Here is an 18,139-nt window from a genome sequence, read left to right on the forward strand (position 1 = left end):
CTGCTGTTTAAAGTTCACTTAATTTATGGGAACAATAAACTTGTATCACACTGCATCAGTTTGAATGGCAAAACATTTGAAGAACTGTCATTTAAAAACTTATAGTGGAGAAACATTTCCCAAGAGAAAATAGTTTTCTGGGCAAATTTTGAGTTACTGCTGAAGACTTGGAACAATTGACTGAATAAAACTGATGGATAGAAATGATCCCTTTGGGTAAAGTTTGCACAAACCGTACAGAATGAGAGGAAAAAAGCAATATTTGAGATAAGAAATAAAATCAAGAAGAGTGTAGCAGAGGTGTTGATTAAAACTAAAGTGGCAGAATAACTGTCACATCCAAGCTTAATATATAAATAAATATTAGCCTTTACTAACTCTTGAGTTATTTATGACCTGATAATCTGGTGTTCCTGTGATGAAGGCCTTTATTGATTATAATATGTCAGCAGGAGAATTCTCATTAGCTTATATTCAGGATGCCCTCTTTCACTTACATGATAGCAACATAATCTCACATGACCATGGCCTAGTTGAATCACTGGAGCCATGTGTGTAATGTACATGTGCATGTGTCCAGAGCATGTTGTGCTCAGGAGGGACACTGAGCCCCATCTGAAAATAGAACGGTGAAAGATGGTAGGTGAGCAGGCAGGCAGCATAGCTGGCAACCCTGTGCATGACTCACTCAAACACAGATGGTTGGAAAGAAACATGGGGCCACAGACTGCTCATCTGTCAAGCAGTGGGGACTTAGCAGCCCTCCATCTATCCTCCGAGGCCTTGGACTGGTAAGTAGCACCAGTGATATTCCTCACTGTGGGGCTCAGCATGGTTCTCCTATGCCCTCTGGATGCTCACTTGCACGCACAGAAGTCTGTCATGAACTCCTGAGCACCCCTAAAAATAACTATATTAATAGAAGTAATAACAGCGTATTTTAGTGTTATTTTCTGGGATTATCTTCATTTATTATATTTTCCTAACATGTCTATTAAAAACTGAGTGCAAACAGACTTTATGTCCAGTGTTGTTGATATCATGATATTACAGTGTGCTCACACAGAGGTTTTGCTGCTTCTGATGCAGGTTTGTCATTAATAGCCTAATAATAGCTTTTGTTGCTGCGTCAGAAAAAGGATGCAGAGATAATCTCATGCCACAAATCAGTGATGCAGATTCAAAACACGCTTTAACTGAAATATAGCCAAAGTTCAAGCTGTTGTGATGATGCAGTGACATTGCGGTGTCCTAGCCCAGGAGCTGGTGTTAAAAATGTTTGTTCCTGTTCTGGTAGAATTAGGCTTCTGTGTTTGTTTACAGCACAGCTCCAGATCCAGGTGACAACAAGTTAAAAGAATGCCACTACACTGATGTGATGGACTACAAATCTATTCTCCACTTGTGAAATAGGGGTACATGACACTCTGTGCTGAGACTGCATAATAAAGGGAGGCTTTGTATGAATTCATGAACTTTAATATAAAACAACTCTATTACCAGTTTGCTTCGTGTACATGTCTGTGGAGTGGCAGGTTGATTTTCCTATGTCTGTACTGAATAATGCTACTTTAAGTGCTTGATGATTTGGTGAACTGCCTCTATGTGATCGAGATATAATGTTGTGCATGTTTCTACAACAAACACTTATTAAACTTCTTTATCGACTGGGACTTTGCCTTGAGTTTTATAGCTAAAGGCTCCACCCTAAAACCAGTGCATTATATTGAAATTTCTGATTTTCACTCTGATTTACTGAAAGACACTACAATAGGTCATAACTAATTAGGTTGCCTTTGAGGGATACATTTTAATGTGTATCCAATTGAATTGAGGTTTGCAAATGTGAAAAGGGCTGATTACATTTGCAAACAGCATGTTCCATTAATATTAACTACAAAGCACTGCATGCATCTCATTAAGATCGGGAGTTGAGCCCCCCCTAAAAATGTGAACTTAGAATCGCCCCTGGTCTGACCTAAATAACTAGACCTTCCAGATGACTGTGTTGTGATGCTGTGCCAGGGCTTACTCTGCGCCATTCAGGCCACACCTGTTCCCAGCCCCCCACCCAGCCCAATCAGACATATACCAAAATAAACCAGGAGCTGGAACACGATCAACATTTCTGGGCTTTTATGAGCGGAGGCTGAAGGCATGTAACTCGTGGCTAATCTCACAGGGGAGATGTTCAAATGGAGTTCAGTTTGGAGGGAAAGTAGCTGCAGAGGGCCTGAAAGTTAATTTAACAGCATTTTACACAGACGACTCAGCAGAAACTGTTAAAACTTTTAGATTTCAGTTGATTTTATAAGGTTTAAAAATACCACGGAAGGTAAGAATGTACTTTCTTAAAATTATTATTAAAATTGCATCACTTAATTTTATTCTCCATTAACATTAAATGAAGCACTTTGGTCATCGTTATATTTTATTGTTTGTTTGTTTTTTAAGTCATTTCATTAGAAGCATGAATAAGCAGAAAGAACGGGATGGGCACGGATGATCTCAGTGTAAAGAGTGTCACAATAAAATTTCCGCTCTGGACCTTCACAGTAAAACGCCACTGACGCACTTTAAAATGAAAAAGTATAACTTCCTGTATGTGACCGGTAGGTTTTACGTGCATTATTTCTACTGTGGACACCACTTCGACCCTTTAAATATCTTTACCCGAATTATTCAAATAGTCTAACACAATTTCAGCGCGTTACGGGTTCACATTTCGCTGCACATGCTTTTATTTTGAAGGTGCCATCGCTCATCTTCCCCGCTTCTTGCAGCAGCTCGCCTTCGGTCTCACCTCGCTCGCAAACCACAGGCAAACACAACAACAGTTTGTACTCACAAAGGTGTATCCAGTAGTCACACATGGCCACCAGCGCGCTGTACAAACACTGAAGTAACGGCATGTGAAGGGTCAATCGGCAGAACTGTGCTGAGATTAATCTCCTCTCCCGGTTTTCCTCTTTCACTCTGACGATATTGGATCTTCTGTCAGGATGTAGACGCGCCTTGATTTCGCCCCCTCCGCCCCGTGCAAGCAAACTTAATAAGTCATTCAAGGGTGGGACAGTCCCGCGTACGGTCACAGTGAAAACTGTACGCTAATAAAAATCCCCCCTCTCTCTTCATAAATGCCCCTGTTGCTCAGGGATTTACTGAGATATTCAAATACGTATCGCGTTTTAAATCCTAAATTGGCACCACTGTTGCTTCATTTTTAACTTGTACATATGTCGCATAACTTATCTGTACTACAACTGTGCATAAAGTATCGAGCCACTCATCTTTTTATATTTTGCTAGGAAAACTGGATATAGTTTTACTAACTTAAAGAAAGTACAACATGAGGCAAAAAAGAGTTTGTACAATTCCAATTTGCTTTAAAGTCAATGTTTGGTGTGACCACTTTTGTTCTTCAACACAGTCTGAACTCTCTTAGGCAAGCTTTCTTCTCATCTCTTTAAGTAGTTTTCAGGAATAGTTCTCCAGGCTTCTTGAAGGACATTCAAACCCCACACTACTTCAGTAATGTCGATGTCCCTGTGACTGATAGCGTCCCATTGTCTGTTTTTCTATTCAGGTATGCTTTTACTGCCTTGGCACTGTGTTTGGATCACTGCCATGCTGAAAAATTAAGCCATTGCCAATCAGACGCTTTTGAGACAGTAGCTGCATAAACTGAAGGGCCAGATGCATCTGTCAGGTCCTCTGTCACATTTTTGATGCATCCTGCCCCCACCACTGGGTTTCTAATTCGTTTTTAGACCTGCCTATTCTTCTTTTGTTCTCCACTTCTCCACTTCTCCACTTCCCTCAAAATTTCTAAGGACACACTGCATACCATGCCAAGATATGCCACGCGTCTGACTAATAGCTCACCCTACCCCTTAAAAAAGCAAAAAAAAAAAAAACCCCAAACTATTTTAAATCTGTCAAACTGTGTTACTGTGACGGGCTACTAGTAACAAACGTCCTAGATATACAGTTTAAAATGGGTTGTCTGTTATGTGCACACACAGCACTGATTCAGCCCTTGAGTTAGTTGCCTATTTTATGCTTAAATGGTTCATAGTTCAGTGTTAAGGGCATAGCATACAAACACACATAAAGCATTCCTCTGAAAATGGTCAGGTACGAGGAATAAACCAAAAATGAGTGAAAAATCAGCCCATGTCCAAATAAAAACATTGAAAGGCCTTCAGAAAACAACTGTTGCATTTTTTAAAACAGTTATCTTTTATCCAGTTACACTTCCCTTTTTTCTTCTTTTTAAGATAGTCATATGTTTGGAGATTTAATCCCTAAACCACAGGAGATCCCTTAAAATGTGGAAATACTTAGAATATGTACAATAGCCAGACAATATAGTCATGCTCCTACTGGAAGCCAATTAGAAGTCTTCCCATTCTAGCTATCCTCAGGTGAGATGGTGTGCCAAAAGTTGAGAACTTCTTTTGACAACCAAATTTGAAAGCAACACCACTGACATCCCTACATATACAACTGGAGTTCCTTTAATGTGAAAACTTGAAAGCACAAAAATAGCCAAACAGAGGATGTGATTCATAAACTCAGTGTGATGACTGCCACCTTGTGGTTTAATAATAAGAAAGTGTCCCTTTGCACTAAGCTGTTCCTAAACCCAAGTGGCAGCAATTTTATTGGAGGGTTAGCCTTTGTTATTGCACACAGTTCCTATGGGGGTTGTGGGATTGTTGAAGTTTTAATCTTCTTGTATGCAGATTATATAAAATACAATCTTTTTTTCTCCCCAACATCTGTCTGTATCTAATCCCTTTCATTTTATATTGAAAATGAACTTGCAGAATTGGCCACCAGTCAGAATACATGGCAACGACACAATAAAAAATAAGTTGATTGCCCTACATTTTCAGTCCTGACCTTGCTCTGATCTCATCACTCATCAACGGACACAACCGGCAAGCAGATGGCCAAATCTACAGTAACTGACTACCGCAGCCTGAAGCTGAGAAAACCTACTCTGTGGTCATTATTCATGCGACTGATGGATCTGTCAAACTTAATGCTGCCACAAAGGCCTTTCACCTGTACTCCTCCTTAAACGCACCTTGAGAGAGAGAAAAAGCAAAACATAGGAGGACACAGAGAGAGAGCCTAAAGTGGCATTTTTCTTCCCTTTTATAGCATATGAGTCACCCTGACATATGACACACAAAATTCTGCCTTGCTCTGGGATATTTGCGTGGGCTGGTGGAGGTGTGAGGGGAAATCTGGCCCAATGCTTGGCTTGATCTTGATTCGGCCAGACTTCAGCGGTCTGTATCCCAGCCATATATATTTAGCACATCTAGAGATATTTATTCGCACAAGCTCTCCCAGAACAGAGCTCCTGGAAAAAAGCCAGTGATTGTTTTTAATTAGGTCAAGCTGTCTTGTAGTTTTTCATCCGCCCACTCACGGAGCTTCTGAAGGAAGAAAGAGCAGAGGTGTGGTGCTGTGTTTCACTGAGCCCCTGGGGGCAGTGTTGTACAGGATTTATCTCAGCCTGCAGTTCTCTACTGTAAGGCAGAGTTTGGAATACACATGCAGGGCTAGTGATTTCAACAGAGCAAAGCCCGAAAACATCGCAGTAAGTTTAGTGTTCCACACTCAGACCAGTATGTTGAGTGTTTTTAAACATAGAAAACCAAATGTGGGAAAATGCTGCTGTCTGTAACTAATAGGAAATACCAAAACCAACAAGGTTTCTGTCATTGCCTCTGGTGACACCTTTCCACTAACTCCTACTGTGATTAACTGCTACTACAGTAAGAGCGCAGATGTTATTATATTCTAATCTCCCAGAAATCCCTCATACCCATTGGTATTAGATATTTGGAAATTACAAATATTTACTACTGATGCAAAAATTATGTTTTTAATTAAGCTATGCTTATTAATAAGATTAAAAAAATAAAAATAAAACCAATAAGCATATTTCCTCAAGCATTAAACCTTTTCTTACAGGAAATAAGATTCCCTGTCATTTATACTGTGCTTTTTATGAGATCCCCTATTGACTTTTGGTGCAAATACCAAATTTACAGAGGTTTTCTTAGCAGAATCTATTAGATATTTGATCTGGTTACAAGAAGTTAGCCTACACTTACTCCCAGCAAGACCACATTTAGTGTGCAAAGGTCGTTAGAAAGTGGTAGAGAAGTAATTAAGAACAAACCTAATCAAATGAGAAAATTCTTAATCCTTTCTCAGTTTATGTTTTCCTTTTTTTTTTAAATGCAGCACATAAAGCAACTCAGCCGTTCTTAATATAAAGGTTTAGCTACTAAACCTTTATATTAATTTGCATGTTTAATTATTCTTTTGTCTTTTACTTACACTAAAACATTTTTTAACAAAAGCGGCCAATCTAAACTACAGTTATTTATGACAAGTATTTTATTAGTATTAATTTTTTTAAATTGCTCTTGTGCAGTGCAAGCAGATAGAAAAAGTATGCTAGAAGCTGCATAAGAGAACTAAACAAAGAGGTTGTTTTCCCTTGAGTGTTTGCAAGACCATTGGCAATATGGAACACAAGCATGCCTTAAGGAATGCTTTATTCAGCACAATGCCTCTGGTAGGGGCTGTAAAAAATTCACAGCCATTAAATCAAATATTGTCCTATAACTGATTACATGAAGCTAGGGCGTGAATACCTTTTTCTTTTCTTTTTTTTTAAACCAAATCCTTTGGCACCTCTGAAAAATAGACGCTGGGAAATGTGAGGTTGGATAAATGACAGTAGGTCAGCAAGCATGGGAAACAAGGGGGAGAGAAAGAGAAACTATAAGAAGCTATGGCAAAATTCCCAGACTTAAGATATGCATGTATACGGTTTCTAATACAAGGTCATTTATTCTTCCTGAAGAAGTGCCACAACAGGTTGATTCTCCCACACACCTAGCTTCGCTGGTATAAAGGAAGCGGCTCGAGCTGTTGAGCAAGAAGGCAAGGGAGGACAAGACAAAGCAGGGGTGAGGAGGTGATGAATATGTTAACTGGAGATGACGTGGGGGTGAAGGAGCCAGGGCTTAAAGGCAGTAAAATCCTCACATTAACCGATTGCTATGGATTTTCCGAAGCTTTAGAAAGAGGATCTGCTCCAGATTTTGTTAAACCGATCCAAAGGACCTGATGTCTTGGCCAACGTGTCTGTTCGAGGCAATAGCAGTATGTCTGCGTTAGTGAGTTTGCAGGTTAACGTGTGTGTGCGTGTATGTGCCAGTTTAAGCGGGCACGGACGCAGGCAACAGCAGCCACAGCTACTTCACGTTCAAAGAGAAGAGATCAAAGGATGACCCTTTACTTCGGTCTCCTTCCTCAGGATTAAAAAGATCATCAATAATAATGGGCTGGAGCAGTGCAGTGGGCAAACCGGAGAGAAGCATGAGCGGAAGCTGATAGGTCTCTTGCCTGCTGTGTGTCTGTGCGTGTGTGTGTGATATTTTGGCTTTTTGCCGTGGGGACAAGTGGGAGCTGAAAACCATAAGTGCGGGCTGTTTTTCTGGAACCGGTGCTTGAACCAGCCTTCAGAAACATCATGCAATATTCACCACAACAACGTCTTCATTTCTCGCTTTGGGCTCCCAGACGATTTCCTGTGAAATGTATTAATGTGCGTGTGTTCACATCGTGAAACAACAGAAATAAACTAAACTGTAAAAGCTGTGAATGTTTGCTTAGGAGGATGTCACCGTGCCGACAGTTATATGTTCTTTATAGCCTACTATGTGAGAGCTGAGAGAGAGAGCGAGAGACTGCAAATGTCAAATGTCTGTTATGAATATGAAATTATAAAATGCATATTGTTTGCTGTATTTTCCCGTGGGTAAAGGGTACTTTGAGTACTGAGTGCTGTAAAATGCTAGCCTACAATAATTTTACAGCAAATCCCCATTATGTGCACATGTTACCTACATTAATATGGACAGGAGGCAATGTTTACAGCTACCGCACATGCTGCCTTTGACGGCTGAAACACATTCTAGCCTTTTGATTGTTTCTAATCCCAAACAGCACCATATCCCCCCCTGTGCTTATTTGCCAGTAATTTACTGAAATGACTAAAATGTTGAGATTTCCAGTTCATTTCCAAAAACAGCAGTTAGAAAGAAATTTATAATATCCTTCAATAGCTGGGAACAAAAACAGAAATCTTCGTAGCCTCTGTAAAATCTGATTATCGGGTTTTTAAGGAGTGTTAAGATGTGGAGGGTGTTGTTTCAGTGGTTCGAAACCATCTGCCATCCCTGTACTTTACACACTGCATTAGGAGAACAACTCCTACCTAACTTTAACCAGATGATCACATTAAAAAAGTCATCCATTCAAAATGCAGACACATAGAGACTTTTCCCTCCTCTCTCCAGTCTCCATCTCTTCTTTTACTCTTAATCGCGGTCTCGCCCCAGTGGGAGACAAAGGAGAGGTTGAGATAATTAATTACAGTGACTGATGAATTTGTGGTGAAAATCTGAGGTGACGAAGTGTACAGTAGTATAGTTGTGACAGTAATCTGAAGCAATCCCCTACCTTTAGTACCAATCACAGTTAAATGCTTTCCACATCACCTTGTAATATATCACTGTTCTAATGTCCCATGTTGTGTGCTTAAATCTTAGTTGCAACTGATTTTGAGATACCAGGAGGTCGGTGGGAAATTAGGGTCAAGGGTAACAAGAGGTCGACAAAGTACGACACAAACCCGAGACAGAATATTGCCGTCAACTGGAAGGAGTTGTGTTATGTTGCCTCATCAGTACCATACACCGGGCTATTATCTCATCTTTGAAATTCCAAAAAATAAAATATCTGTCCATCATCTGTCCAACTAAGGCATCACAAGGATGTTCATTAAAATGTCAACAGCTATGAGGCAACCGCTTCTAAAATATGTGCTACAGCAAAGAAATCTCTGCTTAGTCACCAGTCACCTGACAAATGTTTAAAGGTGTTGCCTTTGTGTTACAGATCAAAAGCGAGCCCTGCAAGCCATGTGTGAGACAGCCAGAGAAATAGAGACTTCCTGTACCACGTGTAGCAGCTGTCTAGGATGAAAACCCCATTTTAGTCCCTACAACACTTCACCTGATAGATGATCTTCATTATCTCTTCCTTCCTCCGAGGAGGGAGCTTTGAATGTCTTCCTCTTATCACTCTCTCCGTTTTATAGATCAATAAGTACTACCAAACAACAGAACAATCAAATGAATCCTCCATTGCCTTTAATTGCATTCCTAACTTGGCCTCTTCTTTGATATATAATGATAGAAACAGTGGGGTGCAAATTCATATTTTGTCTAATTTCACTAACTGGAGCAGGAAATGATAGTCTGCAAAGACGTCAGTTGGAGCAGTTTTTAAAGAGCCTTAAATAAATGTTTGCTCAGAGTCAGTAGTAAGCCCTTTTAATTCACTGAACAAGTTTTGCAATTCTTCCAATTTGCAGTTAATGTGTTTAATTAGCTGGCTGTAACCTTTGTCAACCTGGTTTGGGGAGAGGCTGTCTTTTAATTGGCATAATTAAATAATAATGAAAGCGAACACCAATGTGCGTCAGGCTATGGTGACTCAACGTGCACCGTGTAAGGGAATGACGTTTGGATTTGCAGCGGGAAGCATAGAAGCACCCAGTGCTGGATGCCAGCACCACTCAGCATCAATACTGCATGCAGTAATGCTGGAAAACTAAGCACTCCAGACCATGAGGCACACAAGAGGGCTAAAATAAGATCCAGCAGTCAGTGAGCTTTACAGCTCAAATAAGCTCTTATGCGAGAAAAAAAAAACAGTCCGGCATTCATCTTATTGTATCAGAGAAGAAAACTGGGTCAGATGGATAATAATATAGAGGGTCTGTGTTTGCAAAGTGAAACTAGTCTGCAGCTGGCTAACCGAGTCAGCTCTTTTTTATGGAAATAACCAAGACTGGGTTTCTGCAGAAGAGGGAAAGAAAGGAGAAGATTTGACTTGATGACCATCAATCATGTGTGTATTGCGTGTTTATGGATAAACATTCCAGTGAAGTAAGCAAGTAAAGTGCAGTATTAAGATATTCTTTCAGAAATCAGAGTGCATCCATAAAATATACTTTCTAAACTCATATGAATTTATAATAGGTTATGTATGTTCACTCAGTCATCAGCACATGAGTATGCATGCTTTAAGCACATGTTCCCACCTACCTGTGCTGCTCTGGATGGTTCTAACAGTGGTGGTGGTGCGTGGGGGTGAGTTGGTCCTCCTGCTTCCCGCTGTGACGCTCCCCTCTTCCTCTTCCTGTGAGCAGCCTTTCTCGATGGCACGCACGTAGCTGTGGCTCCGCATACGGAAACACCCAGGCATGGGCAGGTCTAGGGCATCCACTGCTTGTGACTCCATCTCACTGAACACTGACTCACACACCGCCTCGATCTGCCCATTCACCTCCACCTCGCTCACCTGTGGAGGAGGGGAAAACAGACAGACATACATACAGTATGTGCACACAAACATCCACACAGAGGAAAAAGAGAACACCTTGAAAAATAACAATGCACAGGTGCGTACCAGCACAGTGTAAGAGAAAGGTGAATGGACAATATGTTACAGAAGCAAAAGCCAGAGAAACATCTTTTAGTGCTGCAAGAATTGTTGTTACTGTACTACTCTACTGCTCAAAGCTTCACCAGGCAGGAGTTTTATATACAAACACAGTTAAAGTGCAAATTGGGTGCTGCAACATAACATTGGGGTTTCAGCGTTACCCATAATTTATGGCAGGCAGATTCACCACATTTGGTCAAAAGAAAAGAGAAAAAAAATTTTTTTGTTTTGTATAAATGCATCTCTGCCAAGGAGAAATAATAAAAACCGCAAAAGTACTTTTAACAAAACATCTTTCAAATCTTTTGACTGAAATCCAGCCATCGAAATATTTGCTTGCAGTGAATTATGTTCTACAACTCTGTGCCTTTTGGTAATGCATCATACACTATTCAAGCTTTTTTTTAGCACATCAAATCACAGAATTTCCATGTCAGTGCAGAGTACAGCAATTCATTTTTGTCACTGCTTTTACCTCCACGCCGTCTTATGAAGCTTTAAGCCATTTATAGGAATTTACATATAGCCCACTTAAAATAGAAATACATTGGAGAAAAATAAAAGACTATCCAAGGGGTGCAGAGGGGGAAGAATCCCTGTAGGATAAAACTTCAAAGGGCCATACAACACAGTGAAATACTACGCGTGTTATTAAAGGTGAGAATGGGAAGTGTCAAAGCTAAGACTACTGGGATTTGAAATGTGACTCAAGGACATCTAATTACACCTACATCATTAGCTAGTGCAGCTTCAAAACAGGCTCTAAAGCAAACACAACTCAGAAAACTTGCGACAGACTTGCAAGATGGGTGTGTGGGACAGACTGGGTTATGTGAGGGCAGATAATAGGATAGTTCCCAGGATATCTTCACAGGGAGTGACACAAATGAAAGAAGCAGGACTTGGTAAGCAGAGTGTAGAGTCAGAGGTGTAAGTGCACATTTGTAGAGTTGGGAATCAGGAAGGTTTGTGGACCTTGAGTCAGTCTATTGACACCAGCTGACACTAGATGCAAACAGTGAAATAGAGAACCTAAGCAGCACCTTTATTCTTTTTGTTGATGCCAGGTCCAGTGTGACATTCTCTTCTTGGCCTGCTCCATGCCAGGACTTGAAGGGATGTCTCAGGGGTCCATCATTCAGATGGTGAGGCAAACTGTTGCCCCTGGGCTTTAGAGGGGAGTACATATTCCCATTACCCCAGGCAAAAAGATAAACTAAGTTCCCCTGTCATTACAAATAATGCAATGTATCAAGCACTGCTCAAAATCCCAAATGACTAACATCTTATTTTGTAGCTGGCAATACATTAACAGACCTCCACCAGGCTAGTGTGTGTCTTGTTTCCTGGCCAATTCTTCAGTATGTTCAATAACTGTCACATCACCTCAAATGCCCGTTATTATTTGGAACCTATCCGACTTTGAATTATTCATAAAAATCACATTGCTGCATGTTAAATGAGTAGAACAGCTTAAGCTTGTCATTTTGGTTCGCAAAATATGCTGATGCAGAAAGAGCGTATTATGGCAAAAGAGGGAACTGAGGGAGGTCTGCATCCCCTCCTGTTTAATTAGCCAATCTGAAAATATCGGTATCATCTGAGCTCCAGAAAACAGCATGCACACGTACACACTAATTAGGAGATTGGGGTTTTTTTTTATATTTTTTTCATAATTTGCTGGATGGTGACCTGATTGCTAATTTAGGTCTTAGAATGGCTACCGATGGGATTTCCTCCCACTGCACAGCCTTATCGGATGTAACAGTAGAGGTACGAGGGCCGTAGAGGCTAACAAAAAACAGGCATGGGAGCCAGAGTGCCACCAACCTGGCTGATGGTGCTCATTGCTCTCATGTAGCTCTCGTTTCGGGAGCGGAATTTAGGCGAAGCCAGCAGCCCTGCTGGGTCCAAGCTGTCCAGACTCCTATTGATGGAAACCTCACTCACCGCCCGCAGATAGCTGTGACTCCGGATCTGCAGTTTGGGTGAGTGCTCTGTGGAAATCCTGCCATAAGGGAGGGAAAGAAAGAAAAAAGGAAGGGGTAAAAAACAAACAAAAAAAAGTAAAAACAGGAAAAGCAAGAGATTAGTAAAAAGGTGAAAAACCAAGGATGATAAAGGCAGAAAAAGAGCAGAGGTAAAGAGGGGGCGATGAAAAGAATGCAAGAGAAGGCAATTTCAAGTACTTGGAAGTGTGTGAACCGAAAGATAAGGATCAATCCACAATTGCTTCAGGACACACCATTATCTAATCAAACAGCGTAGTTCTGTTGAGAACCGCTCACAGTAGCTTAGATAGTTTGTCCTTGAAGCTCCTTGTAAGCACTTTCTAAAACGCTTAATCATGAGAACTCTTGTATATAGAGATATGAACGTCTGTTTCTGTATGCCTGTGAGGTATACTTAATTTAGAGACTGTGACATAAAAACACAGAAATATATTTGATACACATCCTGTATGAAAGGTATGAATAGATGTCTCATTAATTGTCACCTGCTTTCAGCCTGATTGCTTAGCATGCTTCACGTCTATGTGCACGTGTGCATTTTCGTACCCGCAAAAAAGGGTGCTTGCTGTTTAGGTTAAATAGCAATTGGATGCAAGTTAAAGAACGAATTAATCACAGCAAATAAAACCTAAAAAGCAGACTCACTTCATTCTTGAGGAACATGGCGGTCTACTAAACCAAGTGAGGAAAGAATACATCACAGATTATATATAAATTCTCAAATTAACGGTGAGAGCCACGTCTTTTTGTAGCCTCTCTTATTCCACACACATATAAGACCATCCGCATATAGGGACTTTGCTTATACAACTCTTAGTCTCTGCCTTCATGTCAGGTCAGCTTTAATTATGCATTTCTGCCTTAAAATAGTGCGCGGTTACCACAGCAAAGCAAACTAGATTACTCATTCTTGGATGGAAGATTGGAAAGGTGAGGTGAAGTGGAAGAACAGATAAACTACTGAGATAAGAATAAGTGTGCCGAATGGACAGTTATTAATTTTAAAACATGTCTCCATTTAGCCTGACCGTCCTCCTGGCTCTTTAATATTGAGAATAATATACTAGAAGATACTCCACAGACACAGAAAAATTCATGAGTTAGTCATGCTGCTGCTTTGTTTGATCAACACAATTGATCATTTTGAGGTCTTCCATCAATGTTTTCTAATAGTTCCACTGTATTTTTAAGGAAAATCATTTTTTCCACCAGATGACAGGAAAAGAGGAATCTGGTGTATCTGAATCACCAAATAGTTTTTTGAGCCAAATGTCATGTTTTATTATATCTTAAGTATTATTAAAGCTGAATGAGTTTGATTGAGAAAACAAACTCAAACAAACTATATCATGCCTGGGAGTAACATATAGTGGTAATGGGTGATCTCAGAACCGAACAGAGAACTCATAGACAGAGTCAATTAAACAGCAACTATCACGGACAACCAAGTCCATCCTTGGGATGTACCATCGACAGATAGAGGAACTGGCTGACATAAAGAAATCCTTCCAATAGCTACAAAAGGCCAGGTTAAAAAAACAGCACAAGCCTTGAGCACCAGGTCCATAGAAGCAGGAGTCTACTGAAACTGACAGAATCCAAGTTGCAGAGTGTATAAAAGCACCCAAGAGACTATCCAACTCATAGTAGCAGGATCTAAGAGCCAAGCTGGGACAGCATAGACTAACAGGCCCAACCAAGAGGCTGGGATAGTGTACAGGAAAATATACACATGGACTAGGAATCCCCAAGCCCTGATGGGAGATGCCACGAAAGGTGGTTGAGAACAACAGAGCTAAAGTCCTGTGGTACAGACAAGCAGTAGCTGCTAAATCAGCATAGTGGTGGTTTCCAAGGAGCAGAAGACCAGAGTTGTGATAGATGTGCTAATCCCAGCAGACAGCAACAAGTACCAGGGACTGAAAAAAACAACTGGAGCAGATGTGTAAGTCCAAAGTGTTTCCAGTGGTAACAGATGCATTAGGAGCCGTGACCAGAAAGCAGGCAGATTCCAGGCACAACATCGGAGATATTCGAATAACTATCAAATTAAACAACCCATGCACTCCACATGAACACCTGATACTGCCACTACTATCAGAACTCCAACTTTCAAATCAATCAGTTTCCTAATCAAGCATTATGGTGGTTATTTGATTAATTTTAGATATTTTTAAGGAAAAGGAAAAGTCTAAACTTTGGCAATGGTTAAAAGATAATAGCCTGTAGTTTACAGGAGAAAAACAATCTCCCATGTTACAGTCAGGCAATTTAACCTTCAACACCAACATACACAACCTCTGTTGCTTCTGAAGAGACTTTTCAGGCCTTTAATTTTGATCTCTTTCCCAAAATTTCAGACCAGTCTGTGTAATTCAATTAATTAAAATGTGACAAAACAATTCAATAAATGTTACACAGAGTAAATATAAAGTTTGTACTCCTGTCTATGTTCCACTGTACCTATAACTATACTTCCCCATGCAGCACTGCCTACAGTACTGCAATGGTTCACTTCATTATAGAATTGAAACGGTACATATTCTAAAACCAAGAAAGCGAAACTGGTGTGACTCATTCATATCAGCCACCTTGTGTCTTTGGCTGTGGGTGATTCACAGAGGAATCAAGTCAAGGAAGAATCTACCCACATCATTTTTCTATCCACATCTCCTCTTGATTTCCCTGTGGGGCTGATTATAGAACCAATGATGTCTATTGTGGCCACTTAAATTGCAGACCCAGCCAGTAATCAGGACCAGTTAAGGATTGGGGGGAGTTTAGCATATTGCAAGCTGTTCCACTATGAAACAAGTGACATAAATGAAGACATTACATCAGGAATCTGTCTGTCGTCTGCCGATTACCTCCACATTTCTCGTTCTTTTCTCATAATTCTACATAATTCTTCTTTTCTGTTTTTCATCTTCACATCATGTCTTTTTTTGCATTTTGCTTCAAATGTTTTTTTTCCTCAACCAGTTCCCCCTGCCTCTCCGCGTGACAAGATTTCTTAGTCTAACTGCTTTTACCTTCTCTGCTTTCATCCTTCCCTTGCTTTCCCCTCTTAGTATATCTAAATAAAGAGCCTAAACACGGTGGTTGGAGGGATGGAAGGGTGTGTCTTAGAGACACACAGTAAACATGATAAAATCTAGGCCACAAATAAATGTTTATGGCAAAAAGAAAGCTTGGAGTTTGTGACTGAGCGAAACAAGAAAGGATGTAATTTCTCCTGAGCTTGTTGTTGTCTGTCAGAAATAATCCCAACCATTCATATACACTCTTTATCTGCATGCCTTGTGTTTTAATAAAGGAGGAGGTTGCAATTGGACGAGAATTAGCAAATTTCACAACTTCTTAGGAGCAATTCCCAGCTAGTCAAGGACACAATGGCCACAGAATGAGCTCGAAAACATATGGAACAACAAGGCTGATTATTAAATCATTGCGGAGTGTAACAGACTTGTGCCAGCTCCCAAAAGCACCATGTGAAAACAAGATGTCAGCTGCTCCCGCCTCATTCTCTATCTCCAATGTGCAGCACTGCAGTTTGGTTTGTTCCATCGGGTTCCATCAGATGATGATGGCGTTCCCGGGGCCAAATTCAAGTCATTAGTAGGCCCCAAGCTGTGCCACTTGCACTTACGTAAGGGTGTGTGTGTGTGTGTGTGTGTGTGTGTGTGTGTGTGTGTGTGTGTGTGTGTGTGTGTGTGTGTGTGTGTGAAACCAGTAACAATGACGGAGCACCCACTGGTGTTCTTCTCATCTCTGTATATTACACAGCTAATCAGTCACAGCCTCGTGCAGCGCCATCAGACTGTCCTCAGTTCTTTAACTGTTTCAGTGCAGTATGACGTAAGATATCTCCAACGGTCAGATCATGTGTTGTTATACAGTGTGGTGGTATAAAGAAAGGACACCATCAAAAAACAGCAACAGCAATTACATCCTTTCATTATTTATTTCATAAAAACTAAAGTGATAATGCAGAAAAAGTGTGTGAAAAGCCAAGCACACTCCTATTGGAATTAAGAGGGAAAGCATCAGCCACATGTTGCTAATCAAATGCACTTTAACTGATTGTAGGCAAGTGTGAGCACCTCCATAAAAGCACAGGTTTTGGCAGCTTGTCTGGGGCATTCAGGTGTGTTAGCACACTGTCAAGGAGGCAAGACATCAGTGATGAGCTTACAGAAGCAATAGTTGCTGACCATCAGTCTGGAAAGGGTTATAAGGCCATTTCCAAACAATTTAAAGTCCATTATTCTACAGTGAGAAAGATTCAAGACAGTTACCAATCTTCTGAGGAGTGGAAATTCACCGAGAGCTCAGGCCGTGCAAAGTACAGAGAAACTAAAAAAAAAAACTCAGACGCTACAGGCCTCAGTTAGCATGTTAAATGTTAAAGTTAGGGCGACAGTACAATTGGAAAAAGACTGAACAAGTGTGGCTTGTTTGGAAGGGTTACCAGAAAAAAAAACAAGGCAGACTAGCTTACATTTACATCTTAACTAACAACAAAATGTTGGGTACAATGTTATTTGGGCAGACAAGACCAAAAGATGTTAAGCCATAATGCTCACAGCATCTCAGCACGAACAACTCATAGCAGCTATGAAGAGCGGTGGTAGAGTAGGTGATGATTTGGGATTGATTTAAAGCCACAGGAATGTGCACCAACTGCGCTGACCACAAATATCTTTGGATACCAAAATCCAAAATATCAACTATATAAAAGGTGAGGCCGACAGCTGTCCAACAGCTAAAGCTTGGCCAAAAATGCATTATGCAACAGGACAATGATCAGAAGCACATCAGCAAATCTACAACAGAATGGCAGAAAAAGAAAATATTCAAAGTTTAGGCCTCTAACTGAAATATTGTGATGGGATTTTAAGTGCTAAATCCAATTGTAAATCCACAAAGCTCCATGAAGTGAAGCAACGTTAGAATAATAGAAGAGACTGATAGTCACGCAGAAAGTCATTACCTCAAGTTACTCCAAGTTATTGCTGCTAAAGACTACAAGCAATTGAGGTGCACTTAGTTTTCCACAGGACCATATATTGGTTTAGTTTTGATTAAATAATGAATAATGTGTAACGTGATTTACTGTTCATCTGCGGTCACATTATTCTAATTTAAAAACCTGTCAATATTAGATTTATTTTTTAATGATGAAATGATATGTACAACCTTAGACTCACTGACTGACTGTACACAACAGAACAATGGATTAAAAAGGCAATTTCTGGTATATTAGAACTCAGGTTTTTACGTTTTCGGTCCTTAATTCTGTGATATTACGATAACTGGTACTCCCAGAAGTAACAGGAAACAGGATGACATTGCTACAGTGGAGCTGGGGAAGCAAAAAACACGAGCTGTCAGAGACAATCAGACAGGTTGTAAATAAGCCAACAGATAACCTACACCACTGCACTTGGAGGAAAAATTAAAGCGACTACACTAAAGTGTCAGATAAAACTCCCACACTGCAGAGCAAATCT

The 18,139-nt window shown here is 40.4% G+C and overlaps 1 protein-coding gene across 3 annotated transcripts in view; it reads right to left on the reverse strand.

Annotated features, from left to right (window-relative positions):
• The window catches only part of dlgap1b (discs, large (Drosophila) homolog-associated protein 1b), a 94,199-nt gene that overhangs the window by 21,130 nt on the left and 54,930 nt on the right, over positions 1-18,139 (reverse strand). For 2 of the 3 annotated variants that reach the window (XM_026179769.1, XM_026179771.1), the window contains exons 5-7: positions 12,445-12,622; positions 11,658-11,783; positions 10,215-10,470 (exon numbers count right to left, since the gene is read on the reverse strand). In XM_026179769.1, coding sequence (XP_026035554.1) covers positions 10,215-10,470; positions 11,658-11,783; positions 12,445-12,622 — 560 coding nt within the window. The remainder of the gene's footprint in view (positions 1-10,214; positions 10,471-11,657; positions 11,784-12,444; positions 12,623-18,139) is intronic. The other variant, XM_026179770.1, reaches the window with a different exon arrangement.

This window comes from Astatotilapia calliptera, chromosome 9 (assembly GCF_900246225.1).
Source record: "Astatotilapia calliptera chromosome 9, fAstCal1.2, whole genome shotgun sequence".
NCBI classification, from domain to species: Eukaryota; Metazoa; Chordata; class Actinopteri; order Cichliformes; family Cichlidae; genus Astatotilapia; species Astatotilapia calliptera.